The 16,790-nt window shown below is 35.7% G+C and overlaps 1 protein-coding gene across 10 annotated transcripts in view; it reads right to left on the bottom strand.

The window, feature by feature from the left end:
* Window positions 1-16,790, bottom strand: part of Ehbp1 (EH domain binding protein 1) — a 321,489-nt gene that overhangs the window by 239,541 nt on the left and 65,158 nt on the right. For all 10 annotated transcript variants that reach the window (XM_063229491.1, XM_063229492.1, XM_063229490.1 and 7 more), the window contains exons 4-5: window positions 13,709-13,804; window positions 10,097-10,150 (exon numbers count right to left, since the gene is read on the bottom strand). In XM_063229491.1, coding sequence (XP_063085561.1) covers window positions 10,097-10,150; window positions 13,709-13,804 — 150 coding nt within the window. The remainder of the gene's footprint in view (window positions 1-10,096; window positions 10,151-13,708; window positions 13,805-16,790) is intronic.

Genomic DNA, 16,790 nt, shown 5'->3' with positions numbered 1-16,790 from the left:
CGAAAATTATCTCAATTTACATAGAGATAAGAAGGTTGCTTTAAGAAAAAAAATCTCCAGAATTCAGGTGACTGATAAATTCTAAAAGTCCATTTTATGGTGCCTAATAGCAGTCAAGCAATCCAAGTAACTTTTAGACTGAATATAAAGACAAGTTTTTATTAATCTAATGTAATCTAATCTATCCATCTATTCTTACGGTTTTGTCACTAAAGAGTGCTAATTAAAAACTTCTTTATGATTCTACAGTCTCAAATTTTTTCTCCTCATCTTTGTCATTATGGTGCAATTACTTCTTAGGGTTGAGGGCAAAGACCCTGTCAAAGACAGACCGAATAAAATTTTAACTTGTTAACCATATAACCTTGAGCGAGTTACTTAACCTCTGTAATTTTCATTTTCTTTATCTGTAAAGTAAGACTACATATGACTCAGAGTTATTGCAATGGACAAATTAGATAATATGTTACACAATGAATAAAGAAGTTTGTAGACTTTACCTTTAATCCTATAGGATTAACAGTAACAAAGAGTTCTTCACAACACCTATCTAAGGTAATATATATATATATATTACATATAACATCTGATACAAAGTGCCCAATAAATTTGGAAGGGTTATGGATCTTAGAGAATTTTATTTTATTTGACTATTTACTATTGAACAAAACTTCATTCTTTGTTAATATTACTACTATAGCACTTTATAGATAAAGTCTAAAATTTCTTTATTCACTGCATAACACAAAAAGCAAAGAAAGATACTGAAATTTCAAAGACAATGCCTTTTCACTGTCCCAAAAGTGTACTAGCCGTCAAAATCTAGATTTTACAAAAGACACATTTTAACTTTTTGAAATTACTAACTCTTCTGTATAAAATGTGCGAGCATATTTTAAAATGTGAGGTAGAGCAGAACACTGTAAGGTGATCTTTCTGCAGGAATAAGCACTTTCCCAGGCAAGTAAATTCTACCGTTCACCACTGTGGGGCGCTATAACCTAGGAAAAGGTTAATATACGGTCTCAAGGTTCTTTTTAAATTTCCCAGTTTTACAATATTCATTTCATCTACTCTCAGCTACATTCTAAGTTAATTTAATAAGCATACACCAATTCTCTTTGTAGATCTTCTAAAGAATAAGAAGGTCAATATATCTACATAATCCTATAGAAGGATCCTTATTCTTGCGTGCTTTTTCTCTGTAACATCTATCTAACATACTATTTGTCATAAATTTAACCTTTATTTATCTTGTCTAACATACTATGTATTTTGTACATTAATTGCTATTCTTAGGTATGTATGGGGAGATAATAGGTTCTATGAGGAAGAGATTTGTAACTGTGTTATGCCCACTTCATTTCCAAGGTCCAGAACAGTGCTTAGGACATAATTCATGCTAACTAGATACTACTGAATGAATGAACATGGCTCACATATATGAAAAGTTAAAAAGTCCTCATTAGACAGTGTCAAGTAAAGCAAACTGCTACTACCTACTAACCAAAGTGAGATGTCTGGTGATACTGGTAATCGCACACCATAGGAAAATGTTTAAGAACAATTTACTAATTCTACAGATGATTATAAAGATAAATTTCAAGAGGTTGCTTTCTGTAATATACATTTGCATAGGATCCCTCTCAAATGATCTGATTGGAATGGGAGCTGGGCAATTAAAGGGAAAAATTAATATCAATACCAAATAAACCTATTTGTTTAGTATCTGTTAAAGTGTTTCATCAACAATTTCAATGGCCTCTCCTTTGAATATAATTTTGTTAGCTTTCTATTTTCTCACATAATCAAGACCCATATTGTATCACTAGTGAATTGTGATTTCTTTTAACTGAAATTAATACTTAAAGGATGACAGAATTGCAACTTGAATGTAAAAAATCCTTCTAGTTTTTTGCAAGTACCCCCTGCACCAAACTTGATAGTAGTTCTTTAGCAATTCACTTTTACCAACTCTTTCTAAAGCATTGAACAGTTTATGAAATAGTCTTTTAAACTGATTAATCAATCTATGAAATGTCTAATTAAGTTATATTACTGTAGCATCAAGAGGTCTTATAAGGGATCAAACTCACTTATAGTTTACTGATGAGAACACAACTATATAGAAGTGTGTCATAGAGCTGCGTACCAGTTGACACATGTGGACTTAAAGCTTGGATGTTTTAAAGACAGAACAAACAGTATGAGAAAACCCATATAAATGTTAGTGGTTGATCAAAAGAGCTTCAATTGCAATGGCATATGGCTCCTACACATACTGTCTTACTGCCACTATAGTCTACTTTAAAATTTTTTTTTCATATAGCTGATGACCACTACTAATGTAACATAATCCCTCTCTTAAAAACACTAATCGTTACGGTTCACTGGGTTTAATTATAGTCATTCATTCATTCACTCATTCCTTCAACAAATATGAATTAAGAAACTACAACTCAAAAGGTATTATACTAAATTATTGGTAAACTAATAATAATGATTATTAGGAGCTATAAGTGCTTAATGAAATAGACATTTTCCTATTAGATTTACTTATCCAACCGAGAGTCCTATTAACAGCTCATAAAACCAACCGACCTACATTTTCCAAAACCAGTAAACAGAGTTAACTTACCTGCATAGGCAAAGGAAAAAACAAAACAAAAACAAGAACTAGAGAAGAACTCACTTAAGAGCTTTGAAGATATAACATCCGGATTCATACTAAATTCTAACTCAATCAAAACTTCACTGCTTCACTATTTTATGAGATTTTTAAAAATGCATTTAAAAAATCAGAAACTGTGGAAGCAAAGAGACAAAGAAGCAGAAACTCAGGTGTTAAAAAGCATAATGGAAATGGGGGAATAGCTCAGTATTAGAGTATTTGCTTAGCATATCTTAGACCCTGGGTTTAATCAGCAACAAGAATAAAGAAAAAAGCATAATGACAGCTGAAAATCTACAAAAATACAGAGTTCTTTTGACACCAATTGGAGTAAGGTTTCACTACTATTTGATTATAGAGTAAAAGTTAATTTCTAGAAATATTTCAATTAAAAATTAGTTTAATGAAGTAAACAATATGAATAAGTATAAAAACTATTATCTTTAATGAATTTCTGTGAATGTAATATATTAAGAAATGTTTGGAGAGAAAAAATGCTGAAATATCTTACTTTTCATTTTTTTTCCTATTTTCATTCCCTTACCTAACTTGCAATTTCCTTTCAGTAACTTCAACTTCTCAATAATAAATAGGAAAATGGGTAAAATAAGCTTCCAAAGCTTATATTAATATATCCAAAGGCTATAAATGTACTTCTTCACTTCAGATACATATATATCCTAATTGAAAAGGATAATCCAAATACACCTCTACTCATGGTACATTTAAATTTCATTTTATTTTAAATTTTAATATATCTCTATCGGCCTTTAAAATACCTTTATAAATATATAACACAGATTTAAGAACAGTATCTTTCTTTCACAGATTTGAGGTCAAATCTAACATGTATCAAATAGCTTTTTTTTTACTTGAAACTTTCAGAAAATTAAACAGCTTACAGCCTGTTTTTCAGAGACCTGGGACTACTGCATCTTTATCTTAAAACTAACTGCAAAATAAAAACACCTCTCTATAAAAATATAAAATGTTATTCTATATTTTTGCCATTAATTACAACTCAAGCTCAACTGGCTAATTCTTTAGACAACAGCAAGTTAACCACTTCAGATGTGTAACAGACACGTGAGTACTAAAAGAAGCCCTTACCATGAGAGTTAAAGTTAGTTTTTCAGGCTATAACCAATTTCAACAAGTCTGTTCACAGTTTTTTCTTTAAACTTTATACTATTACAAGTATGATGCTGAAATCTATCACTGCGAAAAAACCAAATTTGTTAACACATGTGTGAAACTTTAACATAAGGATAATGACTCACGTACAACAATCATAACTTTGCTACTATGTTTGGATTGGATCTTACTTCCTGCTCTTCAGGCCTAAAAATGACCCAAGTGCTGAAAAAACTTTAAGAGTCCTTTCATCATTGAGATACAAAACAAAATCAGGAACAGACAGGAAAAGTACAATGCAGCGCGTGTCTGTAACAAGGATGCTTTAGAAATGCAATGATCATGATGACAACAACACTGGTAAAAGCTAATGTTGATGGGGAAAAGGAACTCTCCTGCACTGCTGGTGGGAGTGTAGACTGGTGCAACCATTGTGGAAGTCAGTCTGGAGATTCCTCAAAAAGCTGGGATTAGAAGTCCCATGTGACCCAGCTATTCCACTTTTGGGCATATTCCCAGGAGAACTGAAAACATCATACCACAGTGATACGTATGCACCCATGTTTATAGAAGCATAATTTGTAATAGCCAGATCTTGGAAACAACCTAAGTGGCCATCAATTGAGGAATGGATAAAAAAAGTTGTGGTATTTTTATACAATGGAGTACCACTCAGCTATAAAGAATGATCACATTGAGCTATTTAGAAATAAATGCATGCAGCTTGAGACCATACTTATAAGTGAAATAAATCAAACTCACATGTATAAATACTGTGCAGTCTGCCTAGTGTAAGAAATGGCAAGAGTACATAAGATTTTATGGTAATCATGATTCCCCATTACATTGCTTCGATGCTTTATAATGTTTTCATTCATTAGTTGGAACGTTTTTATTCTGTTTTGTTTGATTTTATTATGTGTGATGGTGTGAACAGCTACTTTGAAGAAAAGAAGACATTGCTGTGTCTGGGAAGACAGTGGAACAGTAAGCAGCAAACTACAAAGCCTCTCTGAGAGAAACAGCCCAGATGCTGGAATACAGCATCCCGGAGAAGGAAAAGCAGGAAAGACGTAGATCCCCTTGACCAAGGAAAAAACTAAAGTGAGAACTGAAGCCCACAGAAAGAATTTTTAAAAAGAAAAACTTGAACAGAAGAAGGCGGTAGCTGGTGGCGCTCTCACCAGAGCCAGTCCCACTGTGCCAGAAGCACTGTTGGAACCCGGAGATGCACAGGAACAGTGAAGCTGGTGGCTGGTAGCCTGAAGGCCTTGGTGGGGAGATGTGATGGCACAAGGGAGCAGCGAACCAGAGAACTACACTGGCTGGCGTGCCTGAACTTGCGTGGCTGGAACTCAGCAAACTACCCAGGTTCCCACAGCTTCTACTCTCCAGAGCCACAGTCACGCTGGGGTGCGGGTGCACTGAGGCTGGCGACCAGCAAGACCAGTAGAAAGCAGAGCCAGTAGGGGACCTGCATTGACCTGTGGTGAGTGTCGGGAATAAAATCTTTCTACGGGAAAGGGAACGACATCTTGGAACCGGGCAGGACTGGCAGAAACAAGGTACTGCAGAGACTTCAATCAGTCGTTCCCTTCCCAGACAGGATTGGTCAGATGTGCCTGGCCTGGGTCACACCTCGGGCTGGGAACTAGTAGGGTGTCCCAGACCAATTCCCTATGCGCTGTGCACACTAAGGTGCGGTGAAGGCCCAGGCGGGCTGGCTGACCCGGAGGGGAGGGACCAACATATGCCCTCCTTATTTACACTTCAACAGCACAATGGAGTAGGCAGGGTCACCTAGCCAGCGCGCTTCAGAAGAACCAGAATCAACAAAAAAAAAGGGGGACTGGGGCCTTCTTATATGCCTGTATGGAAGAAACAAAAATTATGAGAAGAGGAAACAATAAGAAAAAGTCCCCAGCCCCCAACCCTGAGAACAGTGATCCAAGAAAGGTAAATACAAAAGAGATTGAGGACAACAAACATGCAATATCAGACACGGCACCAACAGACATAAAGAAATATATTTGGGACCTCATAGATGAGGTCAAAAGTGAAATATTTAACCAAGTAAAGCAAGATATAAATAGATTAATAAAAGAAATGATGAACACCTCTCAAGAAGGCACAGATGGAAGAATGGAGGAACACAAAGGAGAGAACCACTTGATGAAGAATATAAAAAAATAGAATACATGAAGCAGATTCAAAGAGATTACCAGGAAATTAAAAACTCCATAGAAAGCTGGCAAAACTGCTTGAAAAAAACTAAGGATAGATTATCCAAACTGGAGGACAGGTTTGCAATGTGGGATTATGAAAGGAAAAACTTTTTAAAAATAACAAGGAAACCAGAAGTAACAATATAAAGGCTAGAAGACAAGAGGATTTGTAACTTGAGAATAAAAATGTGAATGAAGAAGCAGGGGTACAAACAAAGGAACTACGAAGGCTATTCACAGAAATAATTAAGGAAACCTTCCCAAACACAGGAAAAGGAAATGATATTCAGATATATGAGGCACTCAGAACTCCAGCCACCTACAACCAAAACAGAGCCACATCCAGGTATAAAATGATCAAGATCCCAGAATTCCAATATAAGAACAGAATATTAAACGCTGTTAGACACAAGAAACAGATCACCTATAAAGGAAGGCCCATCAGAATTACGGCAGATTTCTTGACACAAACCATCAAGTCAAGAAGAGCTTGGAGCGAAATATTTCAAGCCCTGAAAGAAAATAACCTCCAGCCCAGATTGATGTACCCTGAAAAACTGTCTCTAGAAATTAATGGAAAAACAAGATCCTTCCAAGACAAAGAGAAACTGGGGAAATTCGTGACCACCAATCCAACTCTACAGAGAATACTGCAGGGCATTCTAGAGAGAGAAAAAACTACCAGGATTCCAGGAACAGTGGCAGAGAGGCCTCAATGAATGGAGCAGAAAGTAGAATGAAGAAGATAAGCAGACAACTGATGGCAAACAAGAGCATAACAGAAATGAGGCAAAGAAGGATGGTTATAAACTCTAACATAGACAGCCTTGATACACTAAATTAAAAAAAAAAAAGAGAATCACAGTTAAAGTAGATCAGGAGGTAGGGTCCACTGAGATGCTCTTTATAAGAAATTTAACCTGAAAAAGGGTATATGGACTGAAAATCAAATATGGGAAAACAATGCTCTGTGGGACAGGGAGCCAAAGAGTAATAGGGAAACTAGACCAGTATTTGTGGATAGATTGGAAAGACAGGCTTTAATAGGTAAAGGAATACAATTAGAGATCAAGTCCAGGAGGGAGAAGGTTTGGAACCACTTAGGTAAATAGCAGGTTGCCCCCCCCCAATTAAAACCGAGGGTCTAGGTGAGACCCAAAGATACACAATGCACCCTGAGGAAGTGAAAGGGGAGGAATGGTCTTTAAAAATACGGCAGAAGATATTAATAGTGTATCAAGAATTAAAACCCATATTACTCGCACCACTCTGCTTAGATAGATTTTATTCTGTCACAGTTTGTCTACTGGCATTAGATTTGAGGGCACAGACAGCTATCCCCAAAACACCAGGATATAGCACAGTAATCATCTTTAATTTCCTATTAACTTAATTTGGAGCCCTGTATACTTATACTAATTTATCATGACTGATCTTAGTTAAATCTGGTTTGTGTGATTGCTGTTTGGTATCAACAGATATTACTCAAAACTGTTATGACTGATAGTATCAAATCTGAGAGTTTAGGCAATTACACTGAAGATGGCAAGACTCACTACGATATCCATTCTGGCTTGATTACTACCTGTTTTTGAAGTTTTATACTACATACAAAATTGTATTTTTATTAATACTGTTATGTACTGATATATTCAATTATACTATGTCTGATGATATAGCCAATTCTATTGAAGATAACAAGAGACAACACAGTAACCATGGTGTTTAGAACCCCTTGTACAGCGGTCTCATATGTCTTTTTCATTTCATGTGTTTATAGGAATGTTTTGTTTTGTCTTGCTTTGTTTTGTTCCTCCATCTAATATAGAAAGGATAGAAATACATGTTAAGATTTATGCATTCATAGAACCAATAAACAGTTTATGAGAACTGATCTCATGACACATGATGAAATGAACAGATACTCTGAAGAAAAAGAGATCCAGGGCTGATCCAGGAGTATCATAATGTGAAACCCAGCAATACTATTATTCTTTGCTCAGAGTGATTTTTTTGCTGAACAGAACAGAACTGGTTGCAGTCTCACTGTTTGAAACTCCACTTTATATGCTTCACTTTTGTAGCTTGAATAACTATTTGTAAGAGGATAATATATAAATATCAACTAGTGATTATTCTTTCTTTGAAAGTATGTATTATTTCTACCCATTTTCTGTTTTGTTCAGTCTTTCTTTAAATAAAATTTCTAAAAAAACGAGCAAAGGGAAGGAAAGGTGGAAACTACTGTCAATTTCTTATTGTCTTATCTTGAGCTCTTGCATTGTTTACACAATTTTATTAGGTTTGGCTTTTTCTGTCTTTTGTTAGATTTTATGCTTTCAGGTGGTAAGGGCAGCTATTTTGAATATAATGGGAAATATTATGGTAATCATGGTTTCCTATTATATTGTTTCAAAGTCTTATAATGCTTTCATTCATTGGTCTGATTTTATTTTGTTTTGTGTGACTTTACTATGTGAGATGATATGAACACTATTTTGAAGAAAACAAGACATTATGGTAAAACTGCTGATTTACTATCATCTTGTTTTGAAGCTTTACCATGCTTTTGTTCTTCTGCTTTGATAGGTTCTATCCTGTTGTGTTTTATTTGATTTTATTATGTGTGATGTTATAGACAAATTTTTTGAGGAAAATGAGGTATTATAGCAGCCATTGTTCATTTCCTGTTATTTGAAGTCCTGTAATGTTTTCATTCTTTTGAATGTTTTTTACTATATTGTTATGCTTGATATTATTGTGTGTGAAGGCATGCTCAACCTTCAAAGAGACATTATGTTAGCTACTGTTGATGTCCAGTTGTTTTATTGTGAAGTGCTGTGTTGCTTGCATTTCCTGTTCTGATTTGCTTTGTTTCATTTTGTTTTCTTTTGTTCTCTTTAAAAGAAAAAAAAGAAAAGAAGACATTATGGCAGCCATTGTTGATTTAATGTCATCTTGCTTTGAAGTCCTATCATGCTTTTGTTCTTCTATTTCCATTGGTTCTATCATGTTATGTCTTACTAGATTTTAGTATGTGTGATAGTATAAACAAATTTTTTATGGAAAATGAGATATTATAGTAGCCATTGTTCATTTTCTGTTATTTGGTTCTGAATGCCCTGTAATACTTCCCCTTCTCCTGAATGGTTTTATACTATTTTTGTTATGTTTGTTATTATTGTATGTGAAGGTACGCTCAACTATTTCAAAGAGAGGGACATTATGGTAGCTACTGTTAATATCCGGTGGTCTTGTTGTGAAGTGCTGTGTTGCTTACATTGTTCTGTTCTGATCTGCTTTGTTCTGTCCTCTTTTATTTTATTTTCTTTAAAATAAAATAAAATTAATCAAATTAAATTTGAAAAAGCTAATAGTGACTGAGAATTACTGAATCCTTACAACCTTAATATTTTATGGCTGAAAAATTTATAATATTTCCCATGATCACAGAGCTTATAACTAGAAGAACTAGGACTTCCAATCAAGTCTATCTGACTTCAGAGCCCATACCATTTTTGGGCATAAGGGTTTTGCTATGATGCTAAAGCTAGTACTCATCACTCAAGCAATCCTCCTCCTCAATCTCCCAAGTAGCTGGAACTATATACACATGTACTACCACACCCAGTCAGAACTCATACTTGTAATTAGTATATTTCATTGTCTTGTGTTTATCTAAACCCCAATGAATAAACATTTACTAAAAAGTTAGTATATGCTTGCTACTTTATTTTTAAAGACTTCAAGGGTCACTCATGATTTCATTCAACAAATGTTTAAACAAGTATATGCTATGTGAGAAGCTGAGGCTAAACAAATAAAAAGATGAATAAGTTGAGACTCTGCCATCATGTCCCAAACAGAATGTATACAAAATATACATAATTAGGTTTCAAAGGCACAGTTGAACAAAAGTACTTGTTATGTTAGTTATTATCTCAAAACTCCTAAATAACTATTTAATTTTCTCAAAGCAACATTTCCCATATCAATAAAATGCTCATGGATCTTAATATATACATATAAAGTACAAAATATGAAAAGTAGTGTGCCATCAGCTTACATTTTCTATGACAAATGTCCATTCTTTATCTTCAAATTCCTCGGCATGAGGATCCTATAACAAAGACAAAATATGAAATATAAGTCTGTAGCCTATCAATCCAAGTAAGAAAATATAAAACAGCTTTGTTTTTAGCTTTTACCAACTTTTTTGAGGGGGAGGGAACTAGCCTGCCTCATATCACACCTCCATAATTTCACAAAAGTTCAGTCACTGTTATATATTAATAAATTCTCTACTTTTGTTGAGACATATCACTATCTTGCATCATTGCATATATGACAAGACAAAACGAAACCTGACTAAATCAGGTGAATAAACTATACGAACTTTATTAGGATATTAAACACTCACACAAAGCTCTGCCCTCATTTTTATAGCTCCAAGTATTTTACTTCTTGAGGCAAAGTGTTCTTCAGGGTGGGGCTTATGTAATCATCTGAAACTTCTAAGGACTATAAGGAATTTCATAAACTAAACCAAAATGGCAAATCGGCATGAACTGCTGCTACCTTCCCTCTCACCTCTCCCCAGTTGTTACGGTCTACGTCGAGTTATTGTCCCAAAGCCTTATGTACTCATAGGTGGGGCTTTTTAGAAGTGACTGGATCATGGGAGTGGGACACTTATCGGTGGATTAGTCCACTGGTGAGTATATAGCTAACTGTGATGCTGTGAGGGAAGCACTGGCTGGAGGAGGTGGGACAGCGGGTGCGTGGCCTGGAAGAGTTTATCTCCTTTCTGCTCTCGAAATCTCTCACTCTGCTTCTGCTGCCATGAGTTGTTTCTCCTTTGTCATGCCACGGTGCCTTGGAACTACACAACTACAGACTGAAACTTCTACAAACCTGAGCCAAAATAAACCTCTCTTCCTTTAACTTGTAGATGTTGGGTATTTTGTCCCAGCTACAAGAAAGTAACTAAGACACTCATTAACCCTAAAAATGCCCCAGAAACCTGAGAAAGGGTAATGGATCCTATTACCCAAGGCAACTCTCTTCCCTCCTCTCCTTTTCCCCACTTCTCTCTTTCGCTCCCTCCTTTCTTCTGTTTCTCTCCTTCCTCCCTTTGCCCCCTCTTTCTTTCTCTCTCACTGAGGCTTGAAGCCCAGATCTTCACAGTCAACTACATCCCTAGTGTTTTTTTATTTTTTATTTTGATACAGGGTCTTGCTAAGCTGCAAAATTGCCCTCTTGCCTTAACCTTCCTGACTGCTGGAATTACAGGTCAGCTAAACCATGCCTGGCTCTGAGACCTTTTTTTTTTATCTTTCTAGGTTTCAGTTTACTGTTCTGTTAAATACAGTAAAAGTAATACCTGTATCATGAATCAGACACTACAAGAACTGGGACATAGTGTTTGATAGATATTCTCTATTAATGCTACAAGACAGGCCAGGAGGATACTAGGATCTCGCTCCCGAGTATATATGTTATATTTAATTACTTGATCTCTAAAGTAGCAGTTTGTATTCTAAATTCATCATGAGAAAGTTCCTTTAGCCTTTGTTTTCAGACATTTTTCTCCATAAACCTACTTTACAGGAAGATGAGTTTTCAGTTTGCTTTTCTCTTCTACTATATTTTATCCTCCCTCTGCCCACCACCAAGGAAATTTCTTTCAGTAGATTTTTATCCCACCTGTGTGAATTTACTTACACAAATAGCTCTCTCAGTACAGCTCTGATTGTATAAAACAGCCACTATTTTATTATAGCACAAAATAAATAAACAGAAATGACTAAGTAATTAAGGAGTTGGGATTTATTTCATAGATTAGAGGGATCTTAAGGAATCTGAGTTGGAAAACATGGTCAGAACTATGGTTTGGGAAAATTTATATATAAAATTGATTGGGAAATAAATTCATTGTGAGAATACTACAGTCACTTTTATCTTGATACAGCCTAGGCACAAACTCAGTTGTAGTAATAAAAACAGAAGAATCAATCATAATTAAGATGCTTCCTGAGGCGAAGTATGTAGGACCAAGTCCCAGTAAGAGAATATCAGGGCCTTTCTGTATCCAAAAATTCAAATACGCTGCAATGTTCTCCTACCCTGCCTCTAACACATGGAATTGAACCTGAATAAATCAAGTACACATATAATGTGACTTCACTACTTTTTTCTCTATGTCTTACACTTTGTGCCTTTATTTATTCTAATATCTGTGGAAATCCTACACAATCCCACCTAGCCCAGATGATTTTTTTTGTAAAGCTCTTCTTATTCATTCTTTTAAGATGTAATATACATGTTTCATAATGTTACATAAATATATATAATATGACAGAAACCGATTATCTACAAAATACATATCAGCTAAAAATAATACTTCTATATGACTGTAATCCAGTATTCTGGAGGCTAACACAAGAGGATCGTTGTGAGTACGAGGCCAGCCTGCACTATGACGTAATGAGTTCAAGGTCAGCCTGAACTATCTAGTGAGACCTTGCCTCAAAAAAAAAAAAAAAAAGGACAGCAACAGAAAGAGAGAGAAAACTTCATCTATGGGGTACTACATTCATCATATTGTTTGGTTTTACTGATCTCATCAGTAATTCCTGAATGAATTAACATACTAGATTCCAAAGTAAAAAAAACATTTTTTTAGCAGTGATTTTACACTCTAAGCTCTACTTTTAGTTTGCTTTTCTTCCATTTCATGTTCTAAAATATTTGGTGGATTTTCACAATTACATTACTAAGTTACGCTTAATAAAATGCCCTCTTCTCACATGTCACAAAAGTAACTTCAACACAATTTAAATTGTTCAAAGAAATAAGCAATTGGTTTTTAATTCTAACTTTCCCAAAAGACTAAAACTGAAGGACAGTTGTCCTACCGTTATTTTGGAGACTGTTAAAGAGTTAGAAGTGCTTAACTACCTACTGTGAGTGTTTTATATCATGAAGTATGCATATGTTCAAGAAACACATGTAAAAGAAGCAGAAAGGTATATAAACAGTTACATTTTTGAATCTGTGCTTTGAATTTTTAGTCAGTATTTGACCTTTAAATTATGACATTCATAAATATTAGTATCAATAAAATAGTTACCAAGTATCAATTTTAAACATGTTTTATTGCATTAACATTAACAAAATATTCACTGTATTCTAATTTTAAAGTAACTTATTTTCAAACAGAGCTAGCAAAATGAGGAGCAGGACTAGGGAATTCTATAAACAATTTTCCATGGGAAAAGTACTTTAAAGTTTACTGTGAATAGAATGTAGGAAATGATAAAAGAAGTATCTCAGCTAATCTTAATTCTAACAACTTCAAAACAAACCCCAAATTATAATTACTACACTATCATTAATTGCTATATCCCTAAAAATAACACACATTGGACAAGAAAGTGGACACAAATAAACAACATTGAAATATACTGTCAGCTTTGAGTACATACGGTTCTTTTAAAAGCAGAACTTACTGAGCCAGACATGGTGGCGCAAGCCTGTATTTCCAGCATTTGGGAGGCTGAAGCTGGAGGATCACTGTGAGTTCAAGACCAGCCTGGGCTACAAAGTGAGCACATTGCCAGCTTGAATTTCATAACAAGACCCTGTCCCAAAAACACAAAACACAAGTAGAACTTACCTTAAACAGTGTTACAGTGATTTCAATGTTTTCAGGAACAGGCCATACAACAACACCACGATATGGATTTTTTATTCCAGGTTGCCAGCTGTGAGCCTATCAGAATAAAAATGATAGTGTCAATATGAAGTACAGGAAATTCAATGCTAATAACTTAGCTATCCTATAAAACAAAAATGATTAATCACATAAAACTTTTCAAATATTGAGCTTGTATGACAGTTGAGCTTTTACTCCCACTAACACACACATACAAAATATGCAAAAGTTGGGCTTCCGGGAGAACATGGTGGACACATAGCAGCAGCTTCGGAGGGTCTTTTCGGAGGCTCACTTAAAATCCAGGAATGGTGCCAGGCGAGAAATCCTAAGCAAGGGGAGATATACTTTGCCAGCCCAGGAATGAACTAAACTAAGAGAAACCAACTGGAAACACAATCCCGGTGATATAACAGGAACAGATAAGGTCTCAGCGCTGAAGCCGGACCCCGCGCCACTGGAAGCTGCGATTTGAATTTCCTGCAGCCACTGCTGCGTCCCAATCCGTGCGGCAAGGAGAGAGGCGCGAAAGCTCTGAGAGTGGGAAGTGGTGAATGGAGTTGAGAGTGGGACTGCTGGGAACCCTACATTGACCTGAGGTGAGTGAGCAGATTGGGGACCCTTCCATAGAGTAGGAGGCTTCAGCAAAGGACATAACTCGGACCGGGCAGACTAGCCGGAACAGGTTGTTGCAGTGACTTCAGTCACATATTCGCCTCTCAAGTGGGATTTGTGGGGAGTGCCTGACCTGCGTGACGCCACTGACTAAGACCCAGCAGGCTAGCCCAAACCAGGTCCCAGCATCTGGAGGTGCACCCTAGCAGTGAATCCTTCCATAGGGACCTGGAGGGGCAGGCTCAGCATAGGCTGCCCAGGTCTGTGTCTCCCTAGTACACTGCAGTGGGCACGAACACCTAGCCGGCGCAATTCAAACAAACCGTAACCAACAAAGAAAGAAACTGGGCCTCCTATATTCGCTTGTATAAAAGGAACAAGAAATATGGGAAGAGGGAGCAACAAGAAAGGGTCCTTGGCCCCCAATCTGGAGAAACATGCAATAGCAGACACGGCACCAACAGACATAAAGTGCTATCTCCAGAGCCTCATAGACGAGTTCAGAAATGAAGTTATTAACAACCTGAAGCAAGATATAAGTAGAATAGCTAGAGAAATGCTAAACACCACCCAAGAAAAAACAGATGGTGGAATGGAAGAATAGAAAAAAAGGGGAGAATTGTTTGATGGAGAAAATAGAGAAAACATAGAATATGTGAAGCAGGTTCAAAGAGATTACCAGGAAACTAAAAACTCTATTGAAAACTGGCATAACAGCTTGAAAGAAACTAAGGATAGATTATCTGAACTGGAGGGCAGATTTGTAATATGGGAGCATGAAATGAAAAACTTCTTAAAAATAACAAAAAATCAACAGCAACAATACAAAGGCTAGAAGATGATAAGAGGACCTATAATATAAGAATTAAGAACATAAAAGAAGAAGTAGGGACACAAACAAATGGACTACAAAAGCTATTCACAGAAATAATCCAAGAGAATTTCCCTAATTTAGCAAATGGTAAAGATACTCAGATGTACGAGGCATACAGGACCACAGCCACCTACAACTCAAACAGAGCTACACCCAGGCATGTAATAATCAAAATTCCAGAAATCTAATATAAGAACAGAATATTAAAAGCCGTCAGAGACAAGAAACAGATCACTTACAAGGGAACACCCATCAGAATTACAGCAGACTTCTCAGCACAAACCATCAAATCACAAAGAGCGTGGGGGGAAATAATTCAAGCTTTGAAAGATAATAACCTCCAGCCAAGATTGATATATCCTGCACAACTGTCCCTAGAAATTGATGGAAAAACAAGGTGCTTCCAGGATAAAGAGGAACTAGGGGAATTTGCAACCACCAATTCAACTCTACAGAGAATACTGCAGGATATTCTAAAAAAGGAAAATACCAAGATTCCAGAAATAGTGGCAGAGAGGCCACAATGAATGGAACAGAAAGCGAAATGACGAAGACAAACTGACAACAAACGACAGAAAAAAGCTCAACAGAAATGAGGCAGAGAAGATTGGATGGTAGGAACAGCTATTTTGGAGAAAACAAAACATCATAATAGCTAGTGCTGATTTAATATCATCTTGTTTTGAAGTCCCATCAAACTTGCATTCTTCTGTCTCCATTGGTCTTAAAAGGTTGTATCTTATTGGATTTTATTATATATGATAATATAAGTAAATACTTTTATAGAAGCCATTGTTCATTTTCTGTTAATTGGTTCTAAATACCCTGTAATAATGTCATTCTTTTGAATGGTTTTACAGTGTCTTGATATGTTTGGTGCTACAGTATATGAAGTTATACTCAAAGATTTCAAGGAAAGAGACACTATGGTAACTATTTTTATGTTGGGATATCTTGTGGTGAAACACTATTTTGCTTAAATGGTTATGTTTTGACCTGCGCTGTTCTGTTGTTATGCCCTCTTTTATCTCAATCCCCTTTTTTAAAATTATTTACTTTTTTCTTTTTTATCTTTTTAATTAAGGAAAAAATAGATAAAAAATACTTTGATTTCCTATTAACTTGATTTGAAATCCTGTATTGCCCTCACCATCTTGTTTTGACTGATTTTCCCCTATTCTGCTTTGCTTGATAGTACCAAGTTCGAAAGTATAGGCAAAACTGTGAAGACAATAAGATTCATTATGAAGCCCATTCCGGTTGACTATTATCTTCTTTTAAAGTCCTGTAATGTCTCCAATGCTTTGGTTTTATTCTTTACTGTTTAGTTCAATTTTATTATAACTGTCAATTCTTCTTAAAATAGCAAGAGGCAGTATGGTAACCATTGTTGATCACCTTGTATTTTGTTTTTACATTATCTATTATGTCCATCCTTTTGATTGACTCTGTTCTGATATGTCACATTTGGTTTTATTCTCTTCAAAAAAAGTAATAAGAACTGTGGGAGTAATAAAACCCAAAATGTGTAATTGTCATTGTACAAAAGAAAAG

Source organism: Cavia porcellus, unplaced genomic scaffold (genome assembly GCF_034190915.1).
Source record: "Cavia porcellus strain 051 isolate PalLab524CR breed Dunkin Hartley unplaced genomic scaffold, mCavPor4.1 scaffold_18, whole genome shotgun sequence".
Classification (NCBI taxonomy): Eukaryota; Metazoa; Chordata; class Mammalia; order Rodentia; family Caviidae; genus Cavia; species Cavia porcellus.
This window is presented reverse-complemented; position numbering and strand designations above follow the sequence as displayed.